The sequence below is a fragment of the Musa acuminata genome, chromosome BXJ2-1 (genome assembly GCF_036884655.1).
Source record: "Musa acuminata AAA Group cultivar baxijiao chromosome BXJ2-1, Cavendish_Baxijiao_AAA, whole genome shotgun sequence".
Classification (NCBI taxonomy): domain Eukaryota; kingdom Viridiplantae; phylum Streptophyta; class Magnoliopsida; order Zingiberales; family Musaceae; genus Musa; species Musa acuminata.
Genome location: NC_088338.1, coordinates 980,519 through 997,269, shown reverse-complemented (window position 1 = coordinate 997,269; position 16,751 = coordinate 980,519). Strand labels below are relative to the sequence as shown.

General features: G+C 37.8%; 1 protein-coding gene across 3 annotated transcripts; it reads left to right on the top strand.

The window, feature by feature from the left end:
* The first annotated feature begins 6,045 nt into the window (after positions 1 to 6,045).
* On the top strand, positions 6,046 to 14,882 carry LOC135583020 (uncharacterized). Of its 3 annotated transcripts, none has more exons than XM_009407354.3 (3): positions 6,046 to 6,218; positions 6,989 to 7,900; positions 12,322 to 14,882. In XM_009407354.3, exons 2-3 carry the CDS (start codon positions 6,989 to 6,991, stop codon positions 14,260 to 14,262), a joined length of 2,853 nt encoding a protein of 950 aa, XP_009405629.2. In that variant the 5' UTR covers positions 6,046 to 6,218; the 3' UTR covers positions 14,263 to 14,882. The 3 variants fall into 3 exon arrangements, with proteins under 3 accessions (XP_009405629.2, XP_064948025.1, XP_064948024.1); XM_065091953.1 differs by having other exon boundaries at positions 6,046 to 6,400; XM_065091952.1 differs by having other exon boundaries at positions 6,046 to 6,413.
* The last annotated feature ends 1,869 nt before the right edge of the window (positions 14,883 to 16,751 follow it).

The window sequence follows — 16,751 nt, the reverse complement described above, 5'->3', positions numbered from 1 at the left end:
AGTCTCCTTCATCTTCTCATGAAGTCTCAATAGTTTGAATGTCATGCCCTCTGTCAGATGGAGAGGAAAATAGGTTCAGCATGAGTTCTTAGTTTCATGAGTAAAAGAAATGTTGTTTGCAGGTACTGTTAATGATAAATGCACAAGCTTAATAAAAGGATGGCCAACACTGCTTGTTCTTCTATCTTTTAGAATGAATATGAGGTGTGAGGTGAGTGGGGTGTCTGTGTGGCTTTTCATGAACTCCAATATTTTACTGATTGCCATGTGTTTGTGTAGTTTGCAGCATGCATCTTCAACAAATGCTATCAAGTTCATGACTAGGCCTCCAAGAAGGAAGAGAAAGAGGCAGGCACAAAATAGAGTTAAGTTCACTTCCAAGCATATTTCCTGGATAGCTTGGCAGGTCATGATGAAGGTGAGTAAGAATTCTCATTCTGAAACTTGTGTTTCAAGTGTATTGTGGCACAGGTACCTCTGATCATACCCAGTGAACTTGGATCTGAGCCATCTGATTGGGATCCAAGGGCTAGGAGGGGTTGATGGGAGCTGGTCAGTTGGTCTATGATTGGAGAGACAGGGACAAGAACCTCTCTCAATTGCTGATCCATTGTGGATGGAAGGAAGTGGGGGTTGGATGGGGAAGGAGGCGACAAGATTGAGAGGAGGGAGGGATGTGCAATTCTTCTCCAAGACATGGTGGTAAAGAGGAGCTAAGAATCATTAGCATAGGTCAAGCTAGTGGCCCTCATTATGGCAGACAAAAAGAGAACCACCCATGACATGTTTGGGCCCATATGACCTAATCTTTATTTATGACTTGATTTAATCCATATGATTGTGCATCATTTCAACAAAAGCAGATGGTCCTGTCTGCAGGACTACACATTACAATTGGGTTTGGCACAAGTCATGTATAATGAGAGGATTTCTTGTAGTGAACACTTCCCAATTGGATATAGACATCATTTGCTCTGATTGTTCTTGATTTGAGAAACTTGCAACTCCAGCAAAAGGAGGTTCCTGCAATGATCCATGGCAACTCAGTATACTCTTTCCCAAGATTTGGCTATATCAGCTGCAATTTCTATGCATGCAGGGATAAAACTTTGCACTAAGGTCTACTAAATTGGTCGGTTCGGGATAATTTTGATTGATATTTATCGATTGGACTATCGATATATATATATATATATAGTGTTCGGGATAAAGGCATGACTTCTCGCACTTGTTAGGAGGCCTGCACAGCTATTGCTCACGTATCATACTACGACACCATCATTTTTGGTACGATCCTCGTCTCTTTCTTTTTCTTTTTCTTCTTCCTCTCCATACTAATACATGATACGTCGGAACAGTCCGGTCCATATGGGTCCAACCATGGATCGGAATAAGTTTGATAGCCGAATCCGAAACTGCAAAAATTGCTCAGTGCATTCATCAGTTATTTTGGGACTCCATAGTCTTTCAGGATGACAGTCAATACTGCCCTCAAACTACTACCTTATTCTGAAGCACTTTTCTGCTGTCTTGGTATCTTCAACCACTGACACATGACCATGATCTTGATTTCTGGAAGTTGTTCTGACTGCTCCTTAAAGCTGATTAATCAGCATCTTCAACCTTTATTTTAGTTGGCCAGCTGAATCAGCTTATACTTTAAACTGACATTTGATAGTTCCAAGCATATGATCATGAAACTATGAACATGAACTGGAAAGAAAGCTTAGTATAGCTGGTTCTACTTTAGAGCAAAAAGTTATGGGACAAAGCATTAAAAACATGAATGATAACACTATTATTTTGATTAAGGAACCATAGATGTTCCCCAGAACTGGATCAAAACTTAGCATGGAGCAAATTGATGGGGGAAGAGTGTTCTAGGAAGTACAACCAATGGGCTGAGGTGTTGGCAGAGATGAAAATAATCTGCATACATGTGCTTGAAATTTCTAATTCTTTGTAGGTTATTTTGCTGGGGTGTCTGTTTCTCTCACTCCATAAACTTACTGAACTATTTTGATTGCCAGGTGGAAAAGGAAAGGACAAAGGATGATGATGATGATGCTTGCAACTCATGAATGGAGTTGGGAATAGCAGTTTGAGCATGGCATGAGAAAATTTGCAGAATGTCCATTGCAGCATAATGCTCAGATAAGGAATACTTAGGTTCAGACTCAATAAAACATTTTAATTGTTGAATATGAAGATTTTTTTTTATAAAATATATATCTCTCTCCCTTTTGTTGAAGAAATTCATTCAAATAAGCAGTAAATTCAGAAGATCAATTGTTCTCCAAATCCTTATTTTGGTAATCTATACACATCAAATCTCCTCTTCCTCCATGAATCATTGACTGTTGTTAACAAGCAATCATTTTGGTGCTCCAAAACATTCCAAGTTACCCCCATATGTTCTGATGCCAATCTCTGACTACCCATTACTTGCTATTGATTAACTTTAGGAATAATTTAAGGGGTTGAAACCATATATGTTTTAGGACTTACACATCAAATCTCTCTCTACTATGTAAGTGTAAGAATATGTCAAGCAACAAAATAATTATTCTAGCATAATAAATCAAAATTCACAACTTTGTTAAAGGATAACACTCTCTAAGGTGGAAACATCCTTGGTTGGGTTTTGACTAGAATCTAATCTGACTTGAGCTCCATCTAAGTTGATTTAGGTGTGGATCAAAATTATTGATAAAGACAGGCCATTGCATAATCTCTTTCTCTAATTAACATTGGGTTCATTATAACATTAAATTGGATCTATAACTATAATTAGTCAAAATCATGATGAAAGACTCTATTAATGATAGGAGTCTCTATATGTTGTTTGGCCCAAAAAAGCAAGCTGGGCCATCAATTTTTTGTTAGCTTTTGGATTAACTTTAGGCTTAAAAAAATATTTATTTTTTTCCAACATAAAAATATATTAAAATCTTAAAGCTTTTAGAATCCATCCATGTCAAAACTAACTTATCTAACTAAATAGGGAGAAAATTTTTAAAAAAAGTACAAAGATATGGCTTGAAATCATTCACTTCATCTCAAATTTGTGTTCATCATCTCACCCAACCAATTATAATCAAACAACATGGATGGCTGCAGTGGTGGAACACACAAATTGGACCCTTGCCATCATCATGTCAGTTTCATATTGAATTGAAACATGTCACAGAAAATGAGATTTTTTTTTTCCCACCTTATATTTTTGCAAGATAATAATTATCAAGGTTGAGAACTCTAAACCTTATCAATCTAATATATTATTTTTCGACCATGGCTAGCTAACCTAGATATTGAATGCTGTCGTTATTAATAGGTATTGAATTAAATCTCATGTTCACTGTCATTAAAGGAAAAAGTCGTTGACATTATTGTTAGCCGACGTAGTCCGAATCCGTACGTGGAGTTCTATTAGAAGTGCCTTCGAGATGGAAATATTAAGCTCTCAAAGTGTTATTTGCATGAAGCTCGAGGTTGAAAGAGATTTCTCGATCCGATCTCTCAAATGCTCAAGTTAGTCACTCGAGGTGTATGAGCACGAATGTGAGTGGTCAAAAAAGATAAGTCTCCTTTAATTATATTAAAGATAAGCTTTTATACTTAGTTGTAAAAGGACAAAATATTTCATAGAATATTTTACATGAAAATTATCTCTAACCGCCCCCAATAGTCTCCTCTTGGTTTTTTTAATTACGCGAGCAACAAGGAAGGCAACACATAATCACTTGTTTTGGACTTTTGCCAATACAAGCAAATGGGTAGAGGGTGACCATCGTATTCCCCTTTCATTCTAGGCATCATATAACAGTTACATGTCGGATGATGATTAATTGACGTTATACTCCGTATCAACTATTTATCTTTAAAAAAATTATTATTAATTATATATATGTAATTGGTGTTGAGACATTGTTTCAAAAATTGGTCCTTTGTTGCCAGAAATATGGTATGCAAAATGGGATCATGATAACTGAGAAAAAGACTTCGATCATTAAATGAGCTACTGCATCAACAACAACTGGGACCATCTAATGAGCTACATCAACAACTGGGACCATCTATTGATGATAAAACCTCTGTTCATCGGACGGTCCCGGAACTTTTCGCTGTGCATCCATTCAAACCATAGTTTCCATATATTGCGTCAAGATATAATAGCGCCACAGCGAACGCGAAACTAGCCAAATGATAACCTGCCGCGTACACTAGAAATTGCTGATCTTGGAATTTACTCGGCCGTTACCATTAGAAGGGCGCCCAGGCCTTTGCAGCCGATCCGGCTCACTGCTTGATCAACTGTTCCTCGCTGTTCGTAACCAGACAGCAAACAGTTGCCCTACAGCAATACGTGTCTCATGCCAGTAATTAGCGTACTGTACAGCTAAGATAAGTTAATCTACAATCATTATTCTCGGTTTATGTTAATTTTTTGATTTTTTTATCAATTAGGTTTCAAGTAGCCCAATTCAAATCCCAAAATATCAAATTTTCAAGACAAAATAAATATTTTTTTTATAAAAAATTAAATTGTTTTGAAGTAACAGTTTTAATAAAATAAAAAAATATGTATCCAAAGACTTTACTATCGATATTTATGTGAGAGACATGTTTCAGAGGTTTCAACTCATCAACAAATTTGACTGATGATGTTTTTAACCCTAATGGATAAGTTATTAGTTTAATGTAAATTTGACAAATGAGTTTTAGAATTATATAATACTCAATTGATAAGATAAATTGAGTACCCCATGAGACTAATGTAAATTTATCTAATGGTGCTTTGAATTCTTTGGAATCAAGTGTAGCATCGTATTTTAGGAATTAAACCCTTAATCTTATACACAGGGCAAATTCACCCAAAAAAAATATTTTTTCACCTTTTTTTTCATTTTTGATTTATTCCTATAATGCATCCCTTCCCGACCATTTTTATTATTTTATCTCTAACTTTCATCTTGTTGTGATCGTCTTTCAACGCTTTCTCTTATGGATGAAACCGAAGAAAGAAATCGACGGGGAACAGAGCAATGCATTAAGCAAAGCGAGATAGATGAAGGTTGTTGTCGATGATGAGTTCGTCAAAGCGACAATCAATGGCCTTGGTAACAAACACGAGGCTCTTAAAGGCATAGGCTATGGTTGATATGATTTGATCAAGTTTTTGCACCGTGTCGATCAAATGATGTTAACCGTTGGATCTCTTTTGACACATGTCAGAACTTCTATGATGTCATATGTATGATCGACGATCTAAATACTATGACCATCGATTGCCTTTCCAATTCTAATGTTATAGTCACTACCTCAAGGTTCCTTATCCCTTAGCGATGATATTGATGACCGAAAAGGATTTTAGTGCCCTTTTAGTGGCAACGATAATGAACGAGGAAGAAAACAAACATGACAAAGACACAAATGATGTTAACCGTTGGATCTCTTTTGACATGATTTGATCGAGCTTTTGCATTGTGTCGATCAAATGATGTTAACCGTTGGATCTCTTTTGACAAATTTCGAAACTTCTACGATGTCATATGTATGATCGACCATCGATTGCCTCTCCAACTCTAATGTTATAGTTACCACCTCAAGGTTCCTTGTCCCTTAGCGATGATATTGATGACCGAAGAGAATCTTAGTGCCCTCTTAGTGGCAACGATAATGAACGAGGAAGAAAACAAATGTGACAAAGACGAGAAAGATAGTCAAATGTAATCACATCTTTAAGAAAAAAATAAAAAATATTATAAAAAAAAAAAAAGAGAGAAAAAAAATTTAAGATTTTTTTTTAATTGCCAAACATATTTTTGAGAATAATAAAATTTCTCTCCATCAATATTATTTAAAACGAGGTTTTCAATATCCGGTTGCTATTATGCGCTTCCTGATTCCTGTCTGACCAAAAGCAGCGAAAAGGCTTCTTCCCGGAGATCGGAAGCAGGCCTGTGGGACCACCCTCTTCGGGTAATCGATAAGTAGGTCTTTGTAGTAACGAAGATTCCTCCCTATCGAATAAAGCAAGCGAAAAAAAATACCCCATTTGTTTCAGTACACATTTGAAGGAGACGCAGAGAACGACGCCCCTCTTATTCCCCCTTTCCTCCTCGCCTCTCTCCGTCTCGTCGTCGTATGGTTTGATGTGTTCGTCGCCTCGTGGATGACATACACAGTAGTCGATACCAATCTCTGCGTAGCGATCGGTACGCCCGATTCCCCACAGCCCCCTCTCCGATCTCCTACTCGTTTGCTTGTTGCTTGTGCTTTCTGTTCGTGAGCTTTCTCGAGAGCCGGCCTTTTTCTCGACCGCGCTCGAGGTATTCTTCTGGTGCGTGCTCTGCTTGTTGTGGACGAGGCGATGGCCACAATCTGGTAACTCAGCATGGTAATCGTCGTGCGTAAGTGTACTTTCTTATGAAGAGGGTTGGTGATTCTGTCAGTAGCTCCGTGTAACTAGCATGATTCGTTTGATGGTTGCGGGATCTTGTTGTTGATTGATGGTTGGAAAATCTTTGTATCTGGCGAGGAAGGGTTTCCAGTGTTTGGGTTGAGGGGATGTGGCATACGCTGTCTATTTAGGGTTGGCTATTTATGCCCAAATTTCTTGATTCGATTAGTTTTTAAGGTTTTCCTGCTTCCAACTGGCAATTTGAGTTAAACCATTGCTTCTGTAATGTTTCGAATGAAAAAGAATAACAAAGATGACAATTTTTTTCTGCAAGTTCAAACATCTTTGTGTCTAGCTCTCGTTTTAGGTTCTTAGTCTTGCTGCCTGGAACGCGCATCTACCTATAGGAGATGTTTGTGCATAGATATATGATTCTTGTAGGTATCTGGAAGAGCACTTTAAAACAAAGAACAATCTGAACTGTTCTTTCCTGACTTTGCATAAATCAGTTGATTTGGGCGTTTCTTCTTTAAATATGGGATGGAATGTGCAGTTGCTAATCTTTCCTATTCGATGTGATGACAGATGGATGCTGCTGAAATGCAATATATCAATGAACATGCTGCCGAGACAGTTTATGATCAGTTCGCTTCACCAGATTCCCCTGGCAGATATGGCATTTATGATGAACCACTGATATTGCCTCGCATAGGCTATGAGTACCAAGTGGAGATTCCAGAACTAGCAACAACGGACTCACAATGCATCCTAGTAGAATCTCGCCTGACTAGTACCAGCTGCATGCTTTCTGTTGGCAATCATGTCGGAGTAGGATTAGGCATTCCAATTACCTGGGTTCACCATGTAGGCAATGCTACCAAAGACCAACAGAAAGAAATTTCTTGTTCCAACATTAGTTCTATTGGAGGTGGGTCAGTGGAGTATACAAACACTGAAAAAGGCCATGCCGATGCTATATACAGTAAAATGACTGAATTTCAAGAAGAAAGTTCTTTGTATCATACAAAGCTTCTAAACCTCGCATGTAAAGATGAATGCACTGACCTAGCAAATTGTCGCAACAAACCTGATGGATCTACAAGCAAGAAAAGCATTAACTTAGAGAGTAAGATGGATAGTGGTGTTCCTCTGCTGCAACTTAGCAAAGCTAAAGGTTACAGAGCGTTGCCTGGTACACCATCTTCCTCATGGAGTCACAATGAGACACAATGTTTTCTTCTAGGTCTTTACATTTTTGGAAAGAATCTTGTTCAAGTGGAAAAGTTTATTGAGTGTAAGAAGATGGGGGATATACTTTCCTATTATTATGGAAAGTTCTACAGATCTGATGCGTATAATAGATGGTCAAGATGCAGAAAAGTAAAGAGCAGGAGGTGCATTCTTGGACACCGCATATTTACCGGATGGAGACAACAGGAACTCTTGGCACGTGTGCTATCTAAAATAGCAAAAGAAATCCAAGACACTTTGTTGGAGGTACTTTTTAATCATGTGACTGTTGCTTTTGGGTTTTAAGGTTCATAGTTGAGAAAGTTCATTAGCTTAAACTATACATCCTTAGTTCTTATTTTTTACAGCAATTTCTGCAATTTTCAGGGAGATCTTGTAGTGTCTAGACTCTAGAATGCAAAAGAAGTACTTGTGGACATTTTTTTCCCAGAGTATAAAGAAATTGGTGTTGCACATTTGTTTGTTTAGAGTACAAGATAAGCTTTATAAATGTTTTTAGCCTGTTAACATCTATGTCTTTAGTGTAGTCTGTGCTGATGTGGAAGTTTTGTGCCCCATTGGGAGACTAGAGAATCAGAAAAACCAAAAGACTGAAAATCTTACAGTACCACAATTGGTTTTTTGCAAGATTATCTATCAGAATATGAGCTAGCATGGATTCTACATGTTAAATATATCAGTATTTCATTATAGATTGTAAACCAAAAATGAACCAGTTGGGTCTGTCAAATCTAGTTAAGACACTATTTACAGGATCATTTTTCCTCATTCAAACTACTATACCCGTCCACTCATGAGTCATGACTACTCTTTTGTTGATGATCGTCATGTCTTGTTGTGCAGAATCTTAATGAAATGTATACTAATGTCATCGGGAAAAAAAAAGAAATATATATGAATGTCAAAACCAAAGGTTTAAAATCTCAGTCCTCTACCAAATCCAACTGGACGTGCATCTTGGCCCTGCACCTTCACCAAAAGTGATGCCAGAGCCTAGGCCCCATATTCTTCCAATGAATATGGCGATATGAACAGCATGACCATGTGTAATATACCGAGAGAGGTTATTAGAAGATAAACAATATGGCATAGGATTTAAAGGATCAACCAATCAATTTCTAGTGAAAGATTGAGTGAAGGTTGGTTGGTGTCCAGGGTCTCTTCAATCACAGATGGTGTGCAATGCAATGCTGATGCCATCAAGATAGCCTGGTACTGAGAAATAATGGTTGAGCTAATCAGCATTGACTTTGACCTGTTGATCTACATCAAAGCTGAGTCAACTTATTGCACATCCTTTTGCACGATTTGGTTTCTCAGGACAGTCATGAGGTGTTGTGTGACTTTAACCTGTTGTTCTACATCGAAGCTGAGTCGACTTAACAGACATCCTTTTGCACAACTTGGTTGCTCAGAACAATCATGAAGTGCTGTGTAACTTTGACCTGTTGTTCTACATTGCAGCTGAGTCGACTTAAAGCACATCCTTTTGCACAATTTGGTCGCTCAGGACAATCATGAGTTGCTGTGTACTTCGTCTTCCCAACAATTGGATCCACAAGCTGCTACAATAGATAGTGATGCATCGGAAAGGCACTTAGTTTTCAAGACCGACCGTACAATCTGATGTAAAATCTATTGAATCATATTTGATAGTGGTAGTAAAAAATATTGAGCATCTTCTAGTTTGGTGCAGAGCATGAACTTGAAAACTGATCCCAAGGGTTATGGGAATCAGCTTGGGTTAGTGTCAAGGTAATATCTTTGTCAAACAGTAGTATTGGTTCAACTTTTCATTTGGATCAATTTTTTTAGGAGTCGACTTTGTGTGATGGATGAAACATTACGTAAAAGATAATAATAATAATAACAGAATAAAGATTAATTTATTAAATAAATAATTATTTATCTTATTATATAAAATATTCATATAGTAAATAACTATTATGTATGTCATATAAAAGGCTCAAAACTTTGTGCCCTACAGCTTGATGTTAATGATGATATCGATCTTATGAACTACGTCCAGAAGACTCTTTTCTTCAATTGTCAGATCTATTTCGGTGAAATTCAAAAACTTTCTCTTCCATTGATGAAAATGGTTTTTAAGGCAGCTCTGGCAAATGGTTTTTTTCTTTGTATCTCATTGAGAAAATACTTTATACGGCAGCTCTAATGTTTTCTTGAATGCAATTTCTAAATCATTCTAGCTGTGGATCCAAAAATTTTGTTCCAGTGTCAATACCGATGGACAGTGGGCCAACATGGTTCTAGTATGGGTTGACATATGGACACATGATATGGCCGGTAGATTTGGACGAGAGAGAGAGAGAGAGAGAGATTAGTGGTGGCTGAAACATGTCTGTCATTAGGCATATTTTTTATGATTTTAAACCAGCAACAAACTTATGGAATTGGACCTATCCTGACATGAAGACAGGTTGAAGGCCATTTGAGACTGACTTGAAGCTTGTTATGCATCTTATAAATCTTATTTTAGTTCTAGACAACTCTAAATGATATTTTGGCTGGTCTTTCTGTCATTTGGGAGGTTAAAACGCCAGCCCAAATCTTGTAGTGTATAATTTTTGAGTGTTTTCAAGTCATGAGCCCATTGCACCATACATAGTATTATGGTTGAGAAAGATTTTTTTCTATGATAATGTTAATTAAATACATATTGAACATTTCTTAATAGCTTAAGCTTTTGGGATTAATGGTCACCTAATTAAAATCTTTATCATGGTATCAGAGCAGCATAGGTCATGAATTGAATCCTATGCATGTCCCTCTCAGTTTCACCCAGTGTTTAATTAATGTATGTGCAGTATTCTTGTCTCAAATTGGCTTGCACTATCCGCTTGGATTTAGTTTCGCGTGTGCGAAGTGAGGGGTATCATTGAGTTAATATATATTGGGTCATTTACTAATAGGTTAAGCTCTACCACCCAATTAAAATTTTTATCAGATTCCTCCGAATCTAGCTACAAATTAAGTCTTTGACCCCTTAAAACTCATTGTTTTTCATATTCAACTGCTGTGTTGGATTCACTTTGTAGTTTGATAGATGAGTTTAGCATTGTGGCATTTTGTTCCATTGGTTTGTATGTCTGCTAATGAGATAAAAACACCTCCTTATATGCAAACTTATAATTTCTTCTTAATTTCATTATAGTTCAATTAAGGATACTTCATCATTGAATGAGCTTAAATTGGCACCAACAAGGTGAAGTTTCTAACCTCTGAGCCACATTTTAGAAATGTTGGCAAGTTTATTTTGGTTGGGCATTTGCATTAATTTCAAAGGTCACCATCAAGTCATTAGCTGCTATACTTTGTAAACTATTTCTCTTACCTTCTTGATTTTAATTTTACTTTAAATGGATGGAAAAGTGCATATATGATGTGCGATTACAGTATTTCGTTGCTTATTTATATCTTTGACATGAACTTCCTCTATTATAATTTGTTTTTCCACTTCTAGACTCTTCCAAGGTGTAGCTAGATTTTGGAGGGTTGTAACATTGTAAGAACTTTATAAGGGCACTCACTATATTAGAACATGATCCAAGTTGATTATTTAAATGTCACTTAGTTTAACAAGCCAGGTAATAGGTGTAGCATTTAAAGACTATGCATCTTAGATATCCAAGGTTTTTACTGCTTGAGTTTGAAAGCACTACATAGTAAAAGAGGAAAATTATATTAAAAAACTAAACCAAACGATTACAGCCAATCCTGTTCGCGTTACAGTGAACCAAAAACGTGAGATCGGAAGGGAGTTCTGGCTCCCAAAAACAATCAAAACGAGAAGTCCTGGCAAAATTAGCAAGCCAGTTAGCTGGCTTGTTACCTTCCCTTAGTACATGATTCACTCAAAATTCTAAAAAAGAGTGGGTGAGAATGTAGCAAATGTACCGTAATAGGTTTTGAGTCTTCCAGGGAATAGGCGTATCATCTTTGTAAAGTTCTACCAGAACTTTAGAGCCCGTCTCCACTTGGATTCGTTGAATTCGTAGTTGTCTTGCCAAAAGCAGTCCTCGCACCGCAGCAGTTTTGCAGTAAAGGATATGCCTTCTTAAAAGCTTCCTACAGCGACACATCAAACAGGAAGCATTACGGAGAACAAAGCCAATTCCCCCAGTTTCTCATTCATCCCATGAGCCATCACAATTAGGTTTGCACCATCTTGCCAAAGGAGGATCCCAGGTTACAAGGACATGATGAACCCTATCATTGTCCTCAGGCATAGCAGCCTTCTTAGTAGCATGGAATAAAGCCACGGCACAGTGGAAAACAGTAGCAGGATAAGGAGTGTGATTTTTAAAAAGTAGCAATCAGGACCCTCTTTTAACTGAATTAATGGTTGTCAATTTTGACTTTCTTTCAGATTAATGATATGAGGCTCATAGTTAAACTATTCAGAGTATCTTTTTTTGTTTTTAGCTTGTTCATTTTGCACACTGGATCTTTAAACATTGCAACAGTACTATTTCCAGTTTTTATTTACTGTAATTTTGTTTCTGTGGTTTCATTCTGGAGTTAGCTTTCTGCAGTTCTTGTTGAACTCATGCCCCTGAAAAAGAACAAAACTTTAGATTGCATATATGTTATTTTTGTGTTTACTACAAGATATCCTCTGATATAAGTTGCAACTTCTTTTTCAGGCTACAAATATATTTAATGAAGGCAGAGCTTCTTTGGAGGAATTTGTTTGTACTTTAAAGAGAACAGTTGGTATGCCAGTGTTGGTTGAAGCCATTGGAATTGGTAAAGAAAAGCATGACCTCACTGGCAATATTTTGGATCCAGTTAGATCAAATCAGTCATCCTCCATTCGCCCTGAGATACCAGTTGGCACAGCATGTTCGTCTCTTACTTCTGGAGATATCGTCAAGTTTTTAACAGGTGATTTTAGGTTAAGCAAGGCAAAGTCAAATGATCTCTTTTGGGAAGCTGTTTGGCCTCGTCTGCTAGCCAGGGGGTGGCATTCGGAGCAACCGAGAGATATTAGTTTTGTTGCATCCAAACATTCACTAGTGTTTCTTATCCCTGGTATAAAGAAATTCTCAAGAAAAAAGCTTGTGAAAGGAAATCACTACTTTGATTCTGTTAGTGATGTCCTAAATAAAGTAGCATCAGACCCCACACTCCTTGAATTAGAGGCTGAAGGAGCCACAGGAAGCAGCACCACTAAAGATGAGGATGAGTGTGCCATGGATGCTAAATCAGACCAAAATGGTCTGCTTGATCATCAACAACACTGTTTTCTTCGCCCTAGGGTTCCAATTTGTAATTCTGAATTTATGAAGTTCACTATTGTGGATACCAGTTTGGTCCATGGTGAAGAACCTTTCAAGGTGAGAGAACTTAGGACTCTACCCATTGATGCCATTAGTAATTATGGCCCTTCGATTCATACAGGAGAAATAACAAGTGATGGTTCAGAAGATTCAGAAGATAGCTCATCAGATGATCAAGGAGATTCTGATCCAGATTCATCTAACAACAAGAAGCTTAAGGTAAGCAGAAAGTGCATCGTCGGCAAGGCAATGCAGTCTGCTCCATCTGAGAATGTGATTGCTTTTTCAAGTACTACATTACCAACAAATGGACATATTTTAAAAGATCAATGTGCCGATCAGCTAAATGAAAAGCTGCCATTAAAGAATATGAAGTGTAAATTCAACCGCAGGGCAAAATCTGGTCAGCGGTCTTATTTAGCACCTATGGCAAAACGAAGAAGATTAACTGCCTGTGAGTATCAACGAACTGGTCGCAATGCTTACTCCTTTTCAAAAGGCCATCAACTAATGGAGGAAGGAGCTCAGCTCAAGTTGGGTGCACAGGAAGCAAGTGGTAAAACTGTTGCAGGGCCTGACCCTTTTTGTGGGAAATTCTATCCCGACTTTCCAATTTATATTAGTCCAGATAAGGTAGACAAGTGCATATCCAAGGAACGATGTTGCAGTAGTACAGCTACTACATCTAAGGCAACTTCCTCTGATGGAATGCCTCAATCACGAACTTTGATCAATCTCAATTTAGTACCAAATGTTCCCCTAGATTATGAGACTGGTGAGCAATCTGACTCGGAGGTGGCGGACAGTCAGCATGATTTGAATTTGGAGGAAGCTGTAAAGTTGTCAGAAACGAAACAGCAGCATGATGGTTCTGAGGCAATGGAGAACTTTACTGGAACACTTGGTGATCAAAAGCCTTCTGTCAACTCCAGGAGGCAAAGCACCAGGAACCGTCCTCCAACCACCAAAGCTTTAGAAGCTCTTGCATGTGGGTTTCTTGGGACGAAGCGGAAGGGAAGGGATACAAGGGCCCTACTGAAAGGTAATATTGCAAACAGGTCTTCTCGTCGTGTGCATAAGACTGCTGAAGCCCCAGCCCCAGCTCCCCCAGCTAATACTAATAGTTCTGAATTTGGACTTTCGAGTGCCACTAGTGATGACTGGTACACAGGCAATACTCACAATATAAGTATGTCAAGTGAGTCCTGTCTTCAGCCTGATGGTAAAGGGACACATGACTTGCTTGGGGTTCCTGTGCATGAGTACTTCCCTGTCTCAAATAAGAATCTCGATTGGCAGAACTAAGATATATTGCGAGTCCCAAGAGTTGGCGACTCGGCAATTTGTTCTTCACATGCTCTTACAATGTGAGCATCTGATGTCGGAACTCAGAACATAAATCGATTCGTGTCAAAGGGAGCCATTTTATACATGTACATTGATGAGGTTTCTGGTCATGTAGCTTTTTCTAGGAGATTATTTGTACCAATTTAGGGCAATCGATTACTCGAGAAAGATTCATTGGACGAGAGTAAGGGGATCCCCAAGGTGTCACATGTATGTCGACTTCGATTCATCCTATTGGACATGTAACAATTCGTATCATATTGTTTCATGTCACCAGTGGCTTAGTATACAAAAATGTGGAGCAGCAACAACCAGATATATATGCGGCAACCGGAAGTTGTCAAATTCGACTTCCTGATGGTGTACTGAGACTAAGGGTTGTATATCTTTGATAAGTATGATATTTCTTCCAGTTATTGTCAGTAGAGGTGATGTCTTTTTTCCATCATTACTGGCCTTCCACCAATCACAAAGTTGTTTACATGTTGCTGTCTGTATTAAAACTATAGAGTTACATATCTTTTATGGGCACAATAGTTCTTTTGGTGGGTATTAGATCATGATGGATCTTTTCATCACTCATTATCGGAGAATGGTTGTTTCTTTTTTTTTATTTTTTCATGACAATTCCTTTTCTGGTGGTCTTTATTGAAACTGCAGAATTGTAGATCTGTGATGGGCATAGTATTTCATTAGGTGGTTATTTGGTGTATGAATTCTCTTTCCAGCATCCATTGTCATAGGTGTCTTATCTGTCTCTCTTAAATATATGGATTTCATAGGTCTAACCATCTTTACATCAATAGGTCTAACCACCTTTACATCTGTCTCTTAAATATATGGAACCCATAATTTTCTTTATTATCAGTCTCTTGCACTCAGATGGAACTCCCAATCGAAGTTATTGTACCTTTGTACGTGCAATACATTTGTTCGTCTTGCGCGTTGATGATGAAATTATTTTATTTCTCCCTACTAATGTGTGAAAAAAATAATTTGTTTCTCCGATTCATTTTGGAGTCTTGAACTCCTGTTCTTTATTACTTGTTTTTCTTGAATATTCCCAGATTTGTTGGATCGCTTGTTAAATCGAATATTGTAGAATTATCTAAATCCATAGATGACAAGGACATATTGGCCATTTTACCATCTTAAGAAATAAATTTTAGAAGGTTAGATGCTCGTAGGTAAAACCCTCGGCTAATTATATATTAGCCTAATGTTGTTAGACCTCAATCTTTCGATCTTTAAACTTAAAAAATTTATAATTATGAAATTGAAACGTCTAAGTTCATTTACCTAATGCTGACGATTATACTAACAAAAATATAAAAAATAATAAGTAAAAAGATAATTTCAATGTTCCATTTTGTGGTGCGAGACGACATTGGTGGTGACGGACCGTAGTGCCACTAGGGGCCATGAGTGGTTATTGTAGATAAGGAGAGCAAAGGCAAGATATGAGAACTGCTCTATATCTTTGTCGATGCTGATGCAATTGCCGAGTGACCCTTTCACCACTCTGCATCTATGTTAATATCGACGTAATTGTTAAGCAACGAAAGGATCGTCGATATAGATGTCGAGCGGTCCTTCATCGCTCGACAACTGTGTCGATGCCAACACAAATGTTGAGCAACAAAAAGGTCGTTCACTATGTCGATGCTAACATAGTTGTCGAGCGACGTCGCTCTATATCTACATTGGTGTTGACACAGTTGCCGAGCAGTGAAAGAGTTGCTCGGCATCTACATCGGCGATCCTCTTGTTGGTCGGCAGCTACATTGACGTTGATACAAATGCAAAGCGTCAACATAGATGCAGAGTGATGAAAGAGTCGCTCGGCATCTACGTCGGTGCTAATACAACTGTAGAGTGACTCCTTCGTCGCTCGACAACTGTGTCGACGTCGATGCAAATGCAGAGCGACGAAAGGGCTACTCGGCAACTGCATTGATGTCGATGCAGATGCAAATCTATTCTCATCTCTTACTATCGCTCTCTTCATCCGCAATAGCCACCCGTGACCCCCAACGGTGCTATCGCCGATCACCATTAATTGGAATATTAAAATTATTTTTTATCTATTATTTTCGTATTTCCATCGATAAAACCAACGGCGTTAAGACAAATGAATCCAAATATTTTTTTTATAATTATAGTAATTCTAATATAAAATTTTTAAGTCTATGGAACAGGATTAAGAATGTGTAACTATCCCGTAAAAGCCCACACCCAAAATTATAATATCCTACTTAGCTAGACAAATCCTTGGCCCTCAGTTTATCCATTTTTATTAGACTAATAAACCTATAGCCATCATGCGGCGATATATTTCGTCAGTTGCATATTTAATATCCAAGCTAAACAAATTTCTGTTCACATGAACGTTGCCATAATTATTACTACTACTAAAATAATTAAAGAATAACTGTTCTTCCACGCTC